The sequence below is a fragment of the Aquila chrysaetos genome, chromosome 25 (assembly GCF_900496995.4).
Source record: "Aquila chrysaetos chrysaetos chromosome 25, bAquChr1.4, whole genome shotgun sequence".
Taxonomy (NCBI): Eukaryota; Metazoa; Chordata; class Aves; order Accipitriformes; family Accipitridae; genus Aquila; species Aquila chrysaetos.
In genome coordinates this window covers 4,494,881-4,509,138 of record NC_044028.1, presented here as the reverse complement: position 1 = coordinate 4,509,138, position 14,258 = coordinate 4,494,881, and the positions used below count along the sequence as shown (strand labels likewise).

At 49.9% G+C, this 14,258-nt stretch overlaps 1 protein-coding gene across 3 annotated transcripts in view; it reads right to left on the bottom strand.

Moving 5' to 3' along the window:
- The window catches only part of FBXL18 (F-box and leucine rich repeat protein 18), a 47,975-nt gene extending 39,336 nt beyond the window's left edge, over nucleotides 1–8,639 (bottom strand). For all 3 annotated transcript variants that reach the window (XR_003921597.2, XM_030002480.2, XM_030002479.2), the window contains exons 1-4: nucleotides 8,497–8,639; nucleotides 7,075–7,275; nucleotides 4,653–6,193; nucleotides 1,598–1,816 (exon numbers count right to left, since the gene is read on the bottom strand). Coding sequence is in view for 2 of the 3 variants with exons in the window: in XM_030002480.2 (XP_029858340.1) it covers nucleotides 1,598–1,816; nucleotides 4,653–6,193; nucleotides 7,075–7,275; nucleotides 8,497–8,514 (1,979 nt within the window). In the remaining variant the exon portion in view is untranslated. The remainder of the gene's footprint in view (nucleotides 1–1,597; nucleotides 1,817–4,652; nucleotides 6,194–7,074; nucleotides 7,276–8,496) is intronic.
- Nucleotides 8,640–14,258: the final 5,619 nt, after the last annotated feature.

Genomic DNA, 14,258 nt, shown 5'->3' with positions numbered 1-14,258 from the left:
TGACATCAAAATCATTTCCAGAGCCACCAATTACAATGTCACAGAGGATTATGACTTCAGGTGTAGAATTTGCAGTGGGAGCAGATGCTCTCTTCAGAGAAGAAAAAAACCCCACACTTCAAAAAATCCTGTTTTCATACCAACTTCTCTATTAATAAAATACAAAAGAAGAAAAATACTATGACAGCCAGAACTGTTGCTAAATATAAAAATATTTTTTAACATTTCCACGAGGCATCAGCTGCTCTTTAGAAAGTTCCCAGTGTTTAATTTATTAAGAGGCACAGAATGTAGTGAGAATCTGTCCACAACAGAGAAAAAGACGGAGAAAAGACTGCAGAACAGCGTATTTCTACTCAGTAAGTGAACATTAAAATTTTGGCCAGTGCTGCAATGGCATCTCAGAGGGGAGGGCAAAATAAAAAATGGGAACTGCGGATTTTTGGTCCTTTCTAAGGATCCCCAAAGCACAACTGAAATCAACCATGAAATGTTTTTACAGATATGAAGCCCTGTGAAAAACAAACTCAAAGAATCCTTGTCACATCACAAGGAATTTACTTGGATGTTTCCAACAATCACCATCCCAGAAGGACACAGAGCCTTTTAGAGGCAGTAACAAACAATCTCGTGTGCAGTTTGGTAGGTAGCTAATATAGTCATAGGCTCTTCTGGATTTGATCTGCGGAAACAAGCCAAGTGTAATAAGTCAGCTTGAAGCTGGAGAAAGGCTGGGGGGGAGGAGCACCCTTTAGGATGCAGTAATAATGCCGTGTGATTTGAAATTTTTATTAGAGCTTAACAGGGCAAAGCAACAGTAGGTGACAAAGAAAACAGACTGAAGGCGGAGAAAAAGCCTTATAGAAAAAAAAAAATTATAATGGAAAGTCTGTTGCATGGGAAATATTTTGTAAGATGACTGCCACTATTAGAAGATTTCAAAATGCCAAGCATAATTAAAAGCTCTCTTTTCAAATGCAGTTCACGGCTCACACACAAACGTTTCCCACCACGTGAGCCTCAGAACACTGCAAGGGGCCAAGCAAAATGCATTTAAGAACTGCCAAACGTGCAAAGGCAGTTTGTACCAATTCTCCCCCCCAACCCTACACCCCCCCCAAAGAAAAACCCTTCACAACAACCCTTTAAAGGCTTTGAATTGCGCTGCCAGGGGATTATCAGTAAGTGACATTTACAAGTGATTAGAGGACAGAGAATTATCTTAGTCACTTGTGGGAAAGGAGGAAAGCTTCAAGGTCAAATCTTTCAGTACTTAAAATGTCGGCAGATGTTTTGTTTACACAAAGAGTGTCATTTGATTTATGATGGAGCTTTACATCCAGAACTTAAACTCAGCCAACGGAACTGCAGAGAACATGGGTGGGAATGGAATCAAAAATTCATATAATACCTTCAAATATTTCACTGATTCACTCTTATTAAAATAAGAGGCTAGTTCATGTGCCAAGCAGTTACACAGTACCTATTAGCTTCTTGGAACAAGTGCTCCAAGCCATATAAACCTTGGCAAGCAAGGAAATGGAGATAAATCTTCAACAGCTCCAGAAATCCCACATCAACCTCCTTCTGCACTCACCTCCGGACAATAGATTGCTGGAGATTTTTGCAAACGGTAAGAGATTCTCCCATAAACATGTGGCACATGATGACCTCAAGGCAGTTGGCCATGAATGACATCACTGCGTCAGACTGCAGAGTCCCACTCCGGGAGACGATGCAAAGCCGCTGGAGAGAGGAGCAATGACTCAGTGCCTGGAAGAACTGGGCGCCGGCACAGAAGTATGGCTGTTCCAGCCTGCAAGAATAAACAAAAACAAGTCAATGGGCAATTCATGCTTGGGCCCCTTTCAGACAAGAGGGAAGACAACACATTCATGGGGGGCTGGCAAATGGAGCAACCAGTGTCCCCCACCGTCTGTTTCACTTACACATGCGATAACCTTCTACCTGCTTGCGCTAGCAGTATGGCATAACAAACCCAACATTGCAAGCTCAGAGCTCTTGCTTGCTAGTTACTCTTGAACAGTGTGTGCTCAAGGACAAGGACACAAATAGGCAGAAAGGCCCTAAACTGCAGAATTCCAGCACCCGCAGGGAGTAACCCTGGTTTTGCAAGTTTTCCACAAAGCATGTTGGGTAAGATGGGCCTTAGGTCTGACCAGCAGATCCATTCTGGTCTTATGACAAGCACAGCCTGGTTTTTGCTACCTGATATCCCCTGAGCAGTTGATGTGGATTTAAGGACTTAACTGCTCCAGTGCACCAAGCACTGATCAAACTAGTCATCTTCAGTTTACTGCCTAGAGAGAAGCAGGCATGAGAAATCCACAATGAACGCATGCTGATGCAGAACTTGGGCCTCTGAGCCAAGAGAGTGACCACAACCAGCGCTCTCTGGTAAGAGGATGGAAAAGGATCAAAGCTACTGCTCTCCCACAGGAAGAATAACCATCATCAAACCAACCTTTATCTTAAACACTTGGCCCAGAGAAGAGAGACGGGATCCTCTATCACGGCTATCCGCAACCTTACGTCACAGCCCAGAGCAGGACAACAAAATGACATGGTGAAGCCATACCTGACCAACAAGGGGTCTATGTTTTAACCAGCAGCATAAGTGGATGAATCCTTCACAGAAACCAGTCTGCAGGAAGCAGAACCTGCTCGGGGTTGGTGTCACCAGAAGAGTACATCTGCTTAGTGCAGATTTACTACAAGACAGAGCACTTGGGAATCCCAGTCATTGGGTCAGCAAGGCCAAGAGCTCCAAGAAGGTTAATCCATTAGGTGATAACAAGCTGTCGGTCCCAACCTGATCTGGATAATCTCTGCATGGGCTTTTGTAGTACGCAGGGATATCTCAGCAACTTAATCCTGTTAATTGATAAATTCTGCTTTAGAGACTCAGCCAGTGACTGCCCGTCAGGTAGCATTGCCTGAAGAGATCCTAACAGCCCATAAGCACGTTGGGTAATAGATTAAAATTAATATTAAGGAGATGGGAAGCCTCTTGAGTTTTTCAACTGCGTTATTGGTCCACTGTAAATTCAGGACAAAAAGCTGAATCTCCTGCAACCTTACAGCAGGTTTCTAGGTTAATCTCTGTGATGCGACAACCATACTTGCAATACTGCCTTTCACTCGCTAGATGACAATGTTGCTTTGGAATATCCCCTTAAACTAGTTTCTCAGCCCGGAAAATGGGGAAGGGAAAAAAGGGTAGAAGCAGCAGAGCATTAGCCAAATGAAAAGGAAACTACATTATCAGGAGGAAGTGCTAAACATTAAAATCCTCTTAAACCTATATAAAACCTTAGACTTTACTCAGGAAAGAACAATGACAGCTTACATCGAAAAGCCTGGCTGTTACAAGGAGGCACCCTTGTTCATCCTTTATTCGAGGCTCTACGCTGCCTCCCATCTTTATTGCTCTTGGCCTCCATTACAAAGTCTCTGGAAACTACAGGGCCTAGACAGAGTGAAGCAACACTGCACACCCAAACCTCCTTTGCCAGATCTTAGCTCTTCCGTGGCTGTTTAGTCTCCTGAAGGTTAAAGAGACATTCACATGACCCAAGCCATTACGCTGCCATCCCTTAGATGAGAGACCAACACGCTCCTTGCCTGTTAGAAATGGGAAGTGGTGGAAAATTAAAACCCTCCTGAGGTGTTGTAGCCACCGTGGCTCCCTTCACTATTGCAATGCATCAGGAACATGCACACAAACACCAGTCTCAGCTGATGAGCAATAATTTTAGTCACACTGTCTTTGTGATCACAGGAGTGACCTTGCTGTTACTACTGTTAGCCATTTTACACCCATTTGTGAACAGAGGATGACAATGGGACTGACAGGCCTAGCAGTTTCACCAACAGAAGCTGATTTAGGGAAAAAAGAAGGAAAAAAGCACCTTTCTAAAGTAATAACATTTGTGTTCATATAGACTGGCGCAAGGAAACCATTATGGTTCGTGCCCCTTGCTTTCATAAGCACATTTGGGCTACTGTGAAGCTCCTTTGTGCACCCTTTAGGATCAGATCCTTGGTAGGACCCTTCAAATCCTACCAGGAGAGGAACGCCAACAGGACAAACTCTAAACTTGGAATGTTTTCAATATATTATCAAGAAAAGAAAAATAAATAAAAAAATAAAAAGGCAAGACTTTAATATGAACCAAAGGCAGAAAAATACCTCATTGGAAAATCTGAGGAGAACGCCACATTACCTAGACATTGTAGGAGTCCCTTCCTGGAAATTTAAGAGGTGTGCGTGTACGCAAAGCCAAAAAGTCAGCAAAGGCATGTATTATTTAACCTGGCCCTGACAGGCTGTTAGCTCCCAAATATGCAGCATCCACTCTTCCTTATCTAAAAGGAAGGCAGTTGCAGCATAGAGATTTTTTGCTCTTAAAACACTGGTTAAAGGGCATATCCTGAGCCCTCAAGGACAGCATGTGATGCCTTCCCATTCTCCACAAGTCAGGAAGGAAAATACCCAGTTTTCAAGTCCTTGCAGCTACTTTTGACCAGAACAGGAACACTCACAGTTTTAAGACTAGCCACAACCAACCACACACTACATTTCTGGACATCTGCAAACAAAATGGAGATGTTCAACAGCAGCCCCTCACCTGAGATCTCTCAAACACTTGCAGTGTTTCAGCATGTCCATGAGAGCAGACATATAGACCATCTTCCCCATCATGCCCAGGTTGGCCAACGAAAGAGTCCGCAAATGCTGGCACTGCAATCCAATGTTAATAAGCCCAGAGCCAGTAAGAATATTTGGCAGTTGTGCTAAGGTGAGGCTCTGCAAGTAAGTCAATTGGCTAATGGCAGCCACCTCTGAATCCCCCACGCTTTGTGCCCGGACACAAGGAGGCAACGAGTTCCGAATTGCTGGCTCGTTGCGGGGCATGGCAGAGGAAAAACTGGACCCAATTATTTCCAAGGTTTCCAAAAATCGGAGGCTTCCCATCAGAGCCCAGAATACTGAAGACTCTATCTTCTGATTTGCCTGGTCTGCTAAGTTCCTTGGATATGTCTGTATCCCAATCCGAACTTTCCTTCCAAACGTTTGGGGCACCAAATTAGATGCCGTGGGAGGCTTTTCCACATTTGCAGCAACATCTGTGATGGAGCAAACCGGTAACGCTAATGAGAGCAGGTGCTTTAGCCTGGACAGAAGCTGGCACAAGTGATTCCCTATGCTTTCTGAGCTGTGATGGTGAGCTGCAGAGAGGTTCAGGTGTCTCAGGTTGCAGCAAGACACTACCAGGCTTTCCAGAATGCTACTGTCAATGTCATCTTCCGCTTTTCGAAACAAGGACTCCGGAGCCAGACAGTGAACGCAGCCACTGAGATTCAAACTGGTCAAGCTTTTAAGATCCTTCCCACCATTAATAACCCTCTGGATCAGGTGACCACCAGATAAGGTGCATCGGCTAAAGCTGAAGTAGAAAGGGTTGTTGAACTTCAAGTGTTGCAGGAGCCCAGAGCCATTAATCCAGGCTTTGGGCAATTGTAAAGCATCCAGACGTACATTTCGAGCCATAGAGTCCAGGAGGTTTTTAGTGGCTCCCGTCTCCGCAAAGCTACCGGGGGCAGAAATAAGGAAGGCGTGAAGGTTCTCAGGTGTCCGATCACTTAGCACCGCCAAGTACAGCCTCACCACCTCCTGATTAACGTAGCCAGGAGCCAGCCTGGCATAGAAGACGCGGAGGTTCTGGTAATGGGGCACATTGCTCTCACCTACCATTAGCTGCCCAGAGAGCATAAAACCTTCTCGTGAGCGATCAAGGATCTCAAAATAAAGCAGCAGTTTCTCAAGGCTAGTGCAGCACGGAACGACACCATATGATGGCGTGTAAAGAGTTTGCTTCAATTCCAAGACACGGCTAAGAGTGGCTTTACACTCACTGCTTAGCTGACTGGCATCGAAACCCGGATTTACATCTATCGCCAGGGAGCGCAGGTGCTGGAGCGTGGACAGCATCTTTGAGAGACGGAGAGAGGTGACGTGGCACCCAGACAAGTTCAGTTTTACCAGGTTCTTGCACCGTGTTACATGATCAATAGTGGAGCTGGGCAGCCAATAGCAACCAGCCATGTTCAGCTGGTAAATCTCTTTTCCGATATCCCTCATCAGTTGCTTCACTTTGTCTTTGTTTACCTGTACTCAAACAAAACCAGATTCAATGAGATATACAGCAATGGTGTGTACTGACTCAGTTTCCCATCTGATGATGGGGATAACAGTGGTTAGCACTTAGATTATGTGGCTCATCCAAAGGTCTCAGGATGCTAGCACAGTCTAAGAATTATTATACTGCTGGTAGCTGGCTTGGACTCTTAAGATTAACACCTCCTTTAGCTTCTCAGTCTGGGCAGTTCTGCATTACTGACTGTGAGGCCAAATCTGTTCAGCAACTGATAGTGGAATGGAGGACCATCTCCATTTTCTAAAAGCAAAGCTATTTCAGCAGAACTAGCTACCTACAGAAACTCAAACTGAAAGAAGAATGTTTCCATTCTCCTTCATCCAGTTTCCTCTTTTGGAAATGAGTGACAGAGGCTTCCCCTTGCCTGCCCTTGGTGATACAGTCCTCATAAAACGTATCACCCTTCATTCCCAAGCTTTATTTTTGTTGTAACATATATACAATTTCTGGCTTAGCTGACTGCATGCCTGACAGCAGTATGCACAAGATTTTTTTGCACAACAACAGGGAAAATGTATTTTGAGAAAATGATAACTGTACACAACCACAGCTACAAATGGAAAGTCACATTTACTTTAATTTTAGCTTCCAGAAACACAGAGAAGATAGTTTTCACTGAACGTATTTTATATAACTAAGGGAGCACAGAGCTGTTCTAACAAAGCATTCTGGAAAACAAATGCTTTTATAAAACAGTTTATTGTTTATTTGATTTCAGAGTTCAAGAGCATTTCATTTAAGCAGACACATTGGAAAGTTCTACTTCTTGGCATTTTTTCAGAAGCCAGATTTGTCTTCATAGCTAACAGAAGAAACAAGCTACTCTCCCCACCTTATAGTCTTTCTGAAGTGTAACTGTATGGGTTAGACTTTTGTCAAGGCAAAGCGTTGCGAGTTTCCTGCAGGTTCTCCTGACATTCAGGACAAGGTCTGTGCAAGGGACATAGCTGAGGATGTGCAAAAGGATCTCATCTGAGAACTCCATCAAGTTGACACCATTACTTTCCTCCTCGTTCTCCCCACTTACGATCTCCTGGGGGTAAAAAAAAAAAAAAAAAAAAAAAGAAAAAAGAAAAAAAGAGAAAAACTACTAGCTCAGAAACTTCAGCAAAGCTTGTGAGAAGACAGATACCCTGAGTCTCGTAAGGATTTACAAAGTGAGACAAAACAGAAATGCTTGGATCTTTAAGTACACCCATCTGCATGAAGAAACCAAAAGCTTTCCCTTAGAAGACAATATGGAGGTAGTGCAAAACTTCACACAAAGCCCCAGTACCTTCACTTGCTCTTTCACTGTTGGCTGCTTTAGAATGAGGAAAAAAAATGTTTACGTTCATTCCACTTTTGCGCCTTACTTTGCAATGAAAAAAGTGACTGTCCCTGATTCTCTCTAAATATAACGCAGCAGTCTCTTTCTACATCTTTCCTCTAAGTGCCACCCATTGCAATAACCTTAAGAGTTATATAACCATATAGAGAGTGAGATACATAGATAAATACACACAAAGGAAACTGCAGTCCAGTACCGGATCACCCATAGCTCTTGTGCAACATGCTTACACCTTAACCATATGAAACAACTGACAGCTGGGCTCCAAAGGGGACACGAGAACCCCTTTGCTCCTCCACCCCACGCTCCCTTCCTTCGACACTGGGGTGACAAGAGGCACCCCAAACCCACCAGGACCGCCTGACAAGAAGGCAACAGGGAGCACACAGCCTTGTGCGGTGCAGGGACCCCCCCCCAGCCCACCCCACCGCGATGACGGTGGTTTTGGGGGGCGGCTGGGACTTTAGCATCATCTTTCATAAAGCTCAAATTGGCATTAATGCCACGGCATCCCCTGAAGGGAAGGAGGGAGCTGGTCCCACATCACAGCCCCTGTAAAACCCCCACAGAACCACCCCGGGGGAGGGCGATTTCGGCGCCCGTACCCAGCCCCGTTAGACGGCGGCAGGCCCGCCTCAGGAACCGGCTCCCCGAGGCCTCCCCAGCCCGCCGGGCAACCCGGGCCGGGCCCCGCGGGGAGAGGGGCCGCCGGCACCACCGCCGCCATTTGAGCCCCTTCACGGCCCGCGGGGCCGGCTCCAGCCCCTCTCGCCTCGCCCCCCATCCCTGAGGGGGGAGCCCGGCTCCCCCCCCCCAGCCCCAGCCCAGGGAGACGGCGGCAGAGGACGAGCCCCGCAACAGCCCCGGTTAACGGCCCTCCGAGGGGCCGGGGCGGAAGAAGAGCCCCTTCCCGCCCCGGCTCACCTCTCCACAGCGGAACATGGCGGCGGCCGCGCGGTCCCGCCGCCGCCGCCGTCGCTGCCTCCCCCGGGCACCGCTCAAACCGGCCGCGTCCCGGCCTGGCTCCCCGCCGGCCCGGCCGCCGCACGGTTCTTCCGGCGCTGCCATGACCCGGCTTCCGCGGCTCGCCACACCCCCGCCGTCCCCGCGGCCGCCCCGCGCCGCCATCTTGAGCGTGGCCTGTCGTGCGGCGGGAGGGAGGGGAGGTGCCAGCCGGTGTTCGGCGCCATCTTGAGAGCGGCGCCGCCGCCACGATGGGAGTGGCGGGTCCATGTTGGGACGCTCGCCTCGGTTGTCTCTGAGGACGCCCTCATCTCGAGGGCGGCAGGTCTCTGCGGAGGCGAAATCCGAATTGTTCAGCGGGCAGCAGCCTGGCTGCCTCGCCTCTGCCCCGAGGACACCAGTGCTGAGGCGTCGGGGACGGCAGGAGCCAGGCGAGCCCCCGCTCGGCCTTCTCCGCCCTCAGCAGCAGCAGCTCCCAGCCGCGGGCCCTCTGCCACCCCGGCAGCTGACTCACGCCAGGTCCGAGCTCCGCAAAGCCCTGAGTCGGCTCTGAAAATGTAAATCCGCCCTGCAAGGAGCCACGGGGCACAGCAGTGACTCAGCGGGGAGCAGAGGGAGCCCCGCCGGTTTGGCGGGACACCCCCGCCCCGGGCTGTTGTGCGGGCCCCTGGGCGCTGGCTGCGTTAGCACCCTGGTTTTCTGGGGAGGCGGCAGGGCATTTGGGAGAAGAGCCCTCTCCCGGTTCATGCTGTGGGTTGGAAGCAGCCGGGGTGTGGAAGACGGGATACCCATGAGCACTGAACGGCTTGGTGCTAACAAGGGGGCTGCAGGTACCAGCCTCTTCCTCCCAGGAAAACCCTAAATATAAACCTGTCGGTTTCAGGTTCGCTGGTCATGTGTGTGATGATCATCAATCTCGGCTCTAACCAGGCTAAATAGTCTAGCTTGGGCTGTGGGCTTGAGATACGATCCTTCGCTTCACCGATGCGGAGAGGGCCGTGCAAAAGTCATCCAGGGCTGCTGTGAGCGCAGCCATTGCACACAGCAACGTCCAAGGGGAGCAGCTGGCTCAGCACTGTTACTAGTAGCTCCTCATCCCAAATCTCAAGTACAGACAGGACCAGAGCGCTGGAATTTCCAGTTACGTGTATGCTTCGGGAATTTTGTTCATAGAAAATGTGTCTTAAAGATGACCCACAAAGGAAGATGAATAGGTTGCTGCTTTCTTCCTGCTTGATTGTTGCCATTTAAGGCCATGAATTAGATTAGGGGTAGATTGGGGGTTTCACTTAGAAATAGCAAGTGCCTCAAGTCTTCATTACCTATTTTGCTTCTAGGCCTGTGAGAAGGCTCTGGAGTTGAAGAGGAAAACCCCTCAGCCCTCAGATGAGGGAGAGCCTCGGTTAGAGAATCTGTACCTGCTTTGTTTGTCATGTGTTTCACTTAAATAGAAGGTAATGACAAATTAAATCCGGAGGCTCTTCAGTCAAGACCGACTTGTTTGACATCTGGGAAAAATACCAACCTACCATATTTGCAGTCAGCAGAGAAAGCAGAGACCAGGGTGGAGGAGACCTGCATTTCCAATGCAAATGTTAAATAAAATCATCAGCAAGGCCCATAAGCAGAGTAAAAGCCCTGCCCAGAGAGCCAGATCGGCTGGAGCAGCCTGCATTAGGGCTAGCCACAGGTTCCCTCCAGCCCTGGGGCGTACATGGACTAGACAGCAGTTGACAACCCCAAATAAGAACTGGGAACAGAGATAGGTATAAGAACCTCCCAAGGAGAAACCAGGCTCCCAGCAGTTCATAAGAGGAGCTGCACTTGGACTCATGATCCACCAAATAAAAGAGCAATGTGGTAGTATAGATAAGACACGGAGGTTAAACACAAGGCAGCGGCAGGGCATCAGATGGGCAGTAAAGGAGAAAGGAAACGAACAGCTACACCAAACTCTGGCATTTCATGTGATGGTCACTGGGAGGTGGCCAGCCAGTGAGAGGAGGAACCCTCTCTGCTGTACCTCGCTTCGGGAACACTCTTCTCAGTGTGGGCCCTTGGGAGCCTTCTGTGAAGATGGGTTCAGTTCGGGGCTGGGCCATCTCAGGGCAGACTTTGTTCATCTTATGAGTAATACACAGTTTTCTTAGCCCAAAGAAGGCAGGCACATACCATGCTGTCCCAGTCCAGGAGGGCAAACAAACAAATTAATGCTAGCATCAAGATATTTTGTCCTGTATAAGACAAAAATCTCTTAACTCTTTAAGGCCAGACTGGCCTGGGGATTTTATAGTTTTCCCTCTGGAAAGTCTTGGGTCATTTCTCTCCTCTGATTCTTCTTAAGACTGATATGGTCTGGACATCTCATCTTTTTGTCAGCATGACTAAAGTCCAGCCGGACTACAGTGGCCAGAGCTCTTGGTATGCTTGGGTGAACTGCTAGCTCCACTGTTGTAAGTGATTTTCAATACTTGATGCAGTTTAATACTGTAAGGCCTCCTAAAGTAGCTTACAGATGGGTATAATACAAGTCAGGGCAGACTCCAGGTCAGCAATCCCTCTGCAAAGACCAGCTTCAAAGACCAGGACTCCTCCTGCCCCAAGCACAGCCGATACCCACAGTCCCATCCCTGAACCGATACCTCAGAAAGCCCATTTTCTGAAGCTGATGCTTTGCTCCCTCGGAGGGGACTTCTGTGAGGAGGCCAGTTTTGTTTGAATGCTCTGGGATTTCCTGGGACTTTTGCATGCAGCCAGCTGGCTCGTCTCCTGAAGCAGCACACGCTCGCTAACGAGAGAATGGGACCCCCCCAGCCAGGGACCATTTCTAGTCAACACTCCCTGACACAGCTAAGAGACAATGAGGCCCTTCAGGGCTAAATCCCGAGAGCTGCAACTGTCTCCTTTGCCAAGGACAGCACTAATTCCTGGCGGTGGCTTGATTCCATAAGCAGCTCAGCGAGGTGACTTTCCAGGTCACCAGCTAATTGCAGGTGAAGTGCCAGTGACTGTCTCCAGCAGGAGCGAAAGTTGGGAGCTCTGGGGAAAGAAAGGGCGTAAAATGTGTTTGCTCAGCTCCCTTGAGCTGAGCCAGCTCCCCGCGGGCAGCTAAAGGGAGGCGAGAAAGGGCTGGGTGGCTTGCAAGGATCTACAGCTGAGTCCCGCCGTCTCTGCGGCCTGAGAAATCCCAGTACATCACCACCGCTGAGCCAGACTGGGATGCACTCAGCCTGGCCCATGGATGGCTGTTTTAAACCTCCTGGTCCCCCCACAACCCCAGCTATTTGTGTGCTGGAGAGGAGGAGGAGGTAGCCAGGGGACTGATTATTCCCTACACATCTTCTCCTTTGACTCTTGCCCATGGCTGGTGGCTTCAAGCACCAGGACATGGCTAAACCAACTCCTCTACCGCCCTTCCTGTGACAGGCCCCTCGGCATTTCCCCACCTCTGTGAAACAACGAGGGGTGAACCAAGCCCTGCGAAACACAATGATGGAGAAACTGCAGTTAAAAAAAAAAATCCCCCCTCTTCCAGCGCCTGGCGTTCCTGAGAGGAAACCACCCTGGGCTCCCCCCTGTTTGTCGGAGTCGGGAGCAGTGAGTAATGCTCACAGGCTTCCCTGCCCGACACCACATTCTTTTCTCCAGCATGTAATGGCCCAGAGGAGGAATAAACTGAGCCTTGCTGGAGCAGCCTGCAGAGTAGCCATGCACGCTGCAGCCTCCCGCCGGAGAGGCATCAGGAAGGGCTGTGAAAGGCTCAGCCTCATTTTACTGGGGGGCTGGTTGCCTGAAACAGCAAGTGACATAGCAAGAAAGGAGAGAAAACACCCTGCAAAGTGTTAACTAACAGAAAGCCTCGCCTGCTGTGCTCTGGAGCATGAAAATGAGCCCGGCTCCCCTGCGCCCAGCGGCTCTGCACCAGCGCATGGCTCGCCCTCTCCCTGTGCCCACACCTCTGCCTGCCTGAGCTGCTCTCGGCCCCTGGCGTTTTGCTGCTCTGTGGTTTTTCCCTCACCGCCACCATCATCTCTTCTGTTCTTTGCGTCTCAACACATTTTTCCACAGCAATCAGTGACCATTTCAGGGAGGGCTGAAGAAAGGCACCCCATTTCCCTATTGTCATCATCTTTTCTTGCCTCCTGGCCTTTTTCCTGCCCTGCTCCCACCAGCTCCCTCCCCAGGAGCTGCCATTGCTGCCTCCTCACCCCATTTCCCCAAGACCTCAGGTTATAAGCCCAGTTTGGGCCTTGCTCCAACCTGTTTCACCTCCCCTGTTGCAAACTGGTGCTTCCAGTAACTCGTCTGCTCACAGCCCAGTGTCTGCACCTACAGCCCTGCCAGGCTCCTACTGCACCCGGGGCAGCCAGGAGGGAGGCTGGGGAGATGATGAAGGGCAGAAACCAGCAGGTCCGCCCTGAACACAGCATGATGCCGGAGCAGGATCAGGCCAGGCAGAGGATTAAAGAGCCAATGGAGCCTGTTCCCTGCCTTTCATCTGCTGTGAGCGTGACACAATCACAGCCATTAGCTCTTCAAAGACAGGCAGGTTGGAGGAGCCTTGGGAAGCCAGCACGCCTGTGAGCAAGGCTCCAAGGTCTGGTCTGCCCTTGGCAACGCACAAGTGTCACCTGGCTTTGCTCTCCCTGGTCCCAGACCTGGCAGCCTTGGTCCTCTCTGTTTCCTTCCTTCCACAGCAGTGGCTCCAGCTCCTGACTTGCAGGCTTTGCTGTGCCCAACAGGGTCTCAGCTCCCTGCAGAGCTTTGTGAGGGTCCCCACCGTGGCTGCTCCTTTTCATGAAACTGGAGAATTTGATCCATCAAACAAGGCTGAAGCTTCACTGAAGGTTCAAAAGCCCAGAGGATCGGGACAGAGCCAAGAAGCCGTGCAAACCTGCCTGCTGGCAGAGGCTGGGCTAGAGGCAGGTATCTGCACTGCCCACAGCAAGTCCTGGAGCTCTAAGGGTCACTCACCATGCAAGAGCTTCCTCCCTCCCCATGCCCTTTTCCCAGCCCCAGCCCTGCCCAGTCATGTGTAACAGCCCAGTGGCTCTGCCCTCTGAAGTCAGTTTTTTCCACTTCACAAGATACTTTCTCTTGCTTTCACCTGAAAGCTGCTCCACCCAGCAAGGAGCCTGCCAGAGAGCATGAGTCTCCCAGCCTGAACACGGGACTCCCTCCCAGGGAAAACTAGGAGGACAAAAAAAAAAGCTCAGCTACCTGGTGCAGGGAGAAGAGGGGACACTGCCCCATTGCAGGGTCTGCAGACTAGCCAAAGGAGCCTTGGCTAAGGGAAAAGCCAGCTGCTTTGCACGATTTTTATGGCACCACCACGACCCCCCCCCCCCCACTTGCTTTCAAGCCAAAGCTAGTCATACTGCCCTGCTAAGGAGACACACACAAGTCAGCATTTCAGAGGGTGCAGTTGGATCCCCACTAAGCCCAGCTCCTCCAGCAGCTCCCTGTGGAACACACCAGCAGTATCTGGAGAGCTCCAGCCAGGGCAGCCGTGGAGACCTGTGCAGGTTTGGCAGGCTCAGTTCTTCCCCGCTGTATCGCCATGAGCCATCTGGCTCGCACACTAGACCGCCCGCAGTACTAGCATCCACCCCCAGTCAGATAGCTGACCTGTGCAGCCTGGCAAGGCTAGATCAGAGCATGTAGTAACTGTCAAGAAGTGGCACAGAAGAAAGAAAATGAACAATCAACACCAGTCAAGCCTC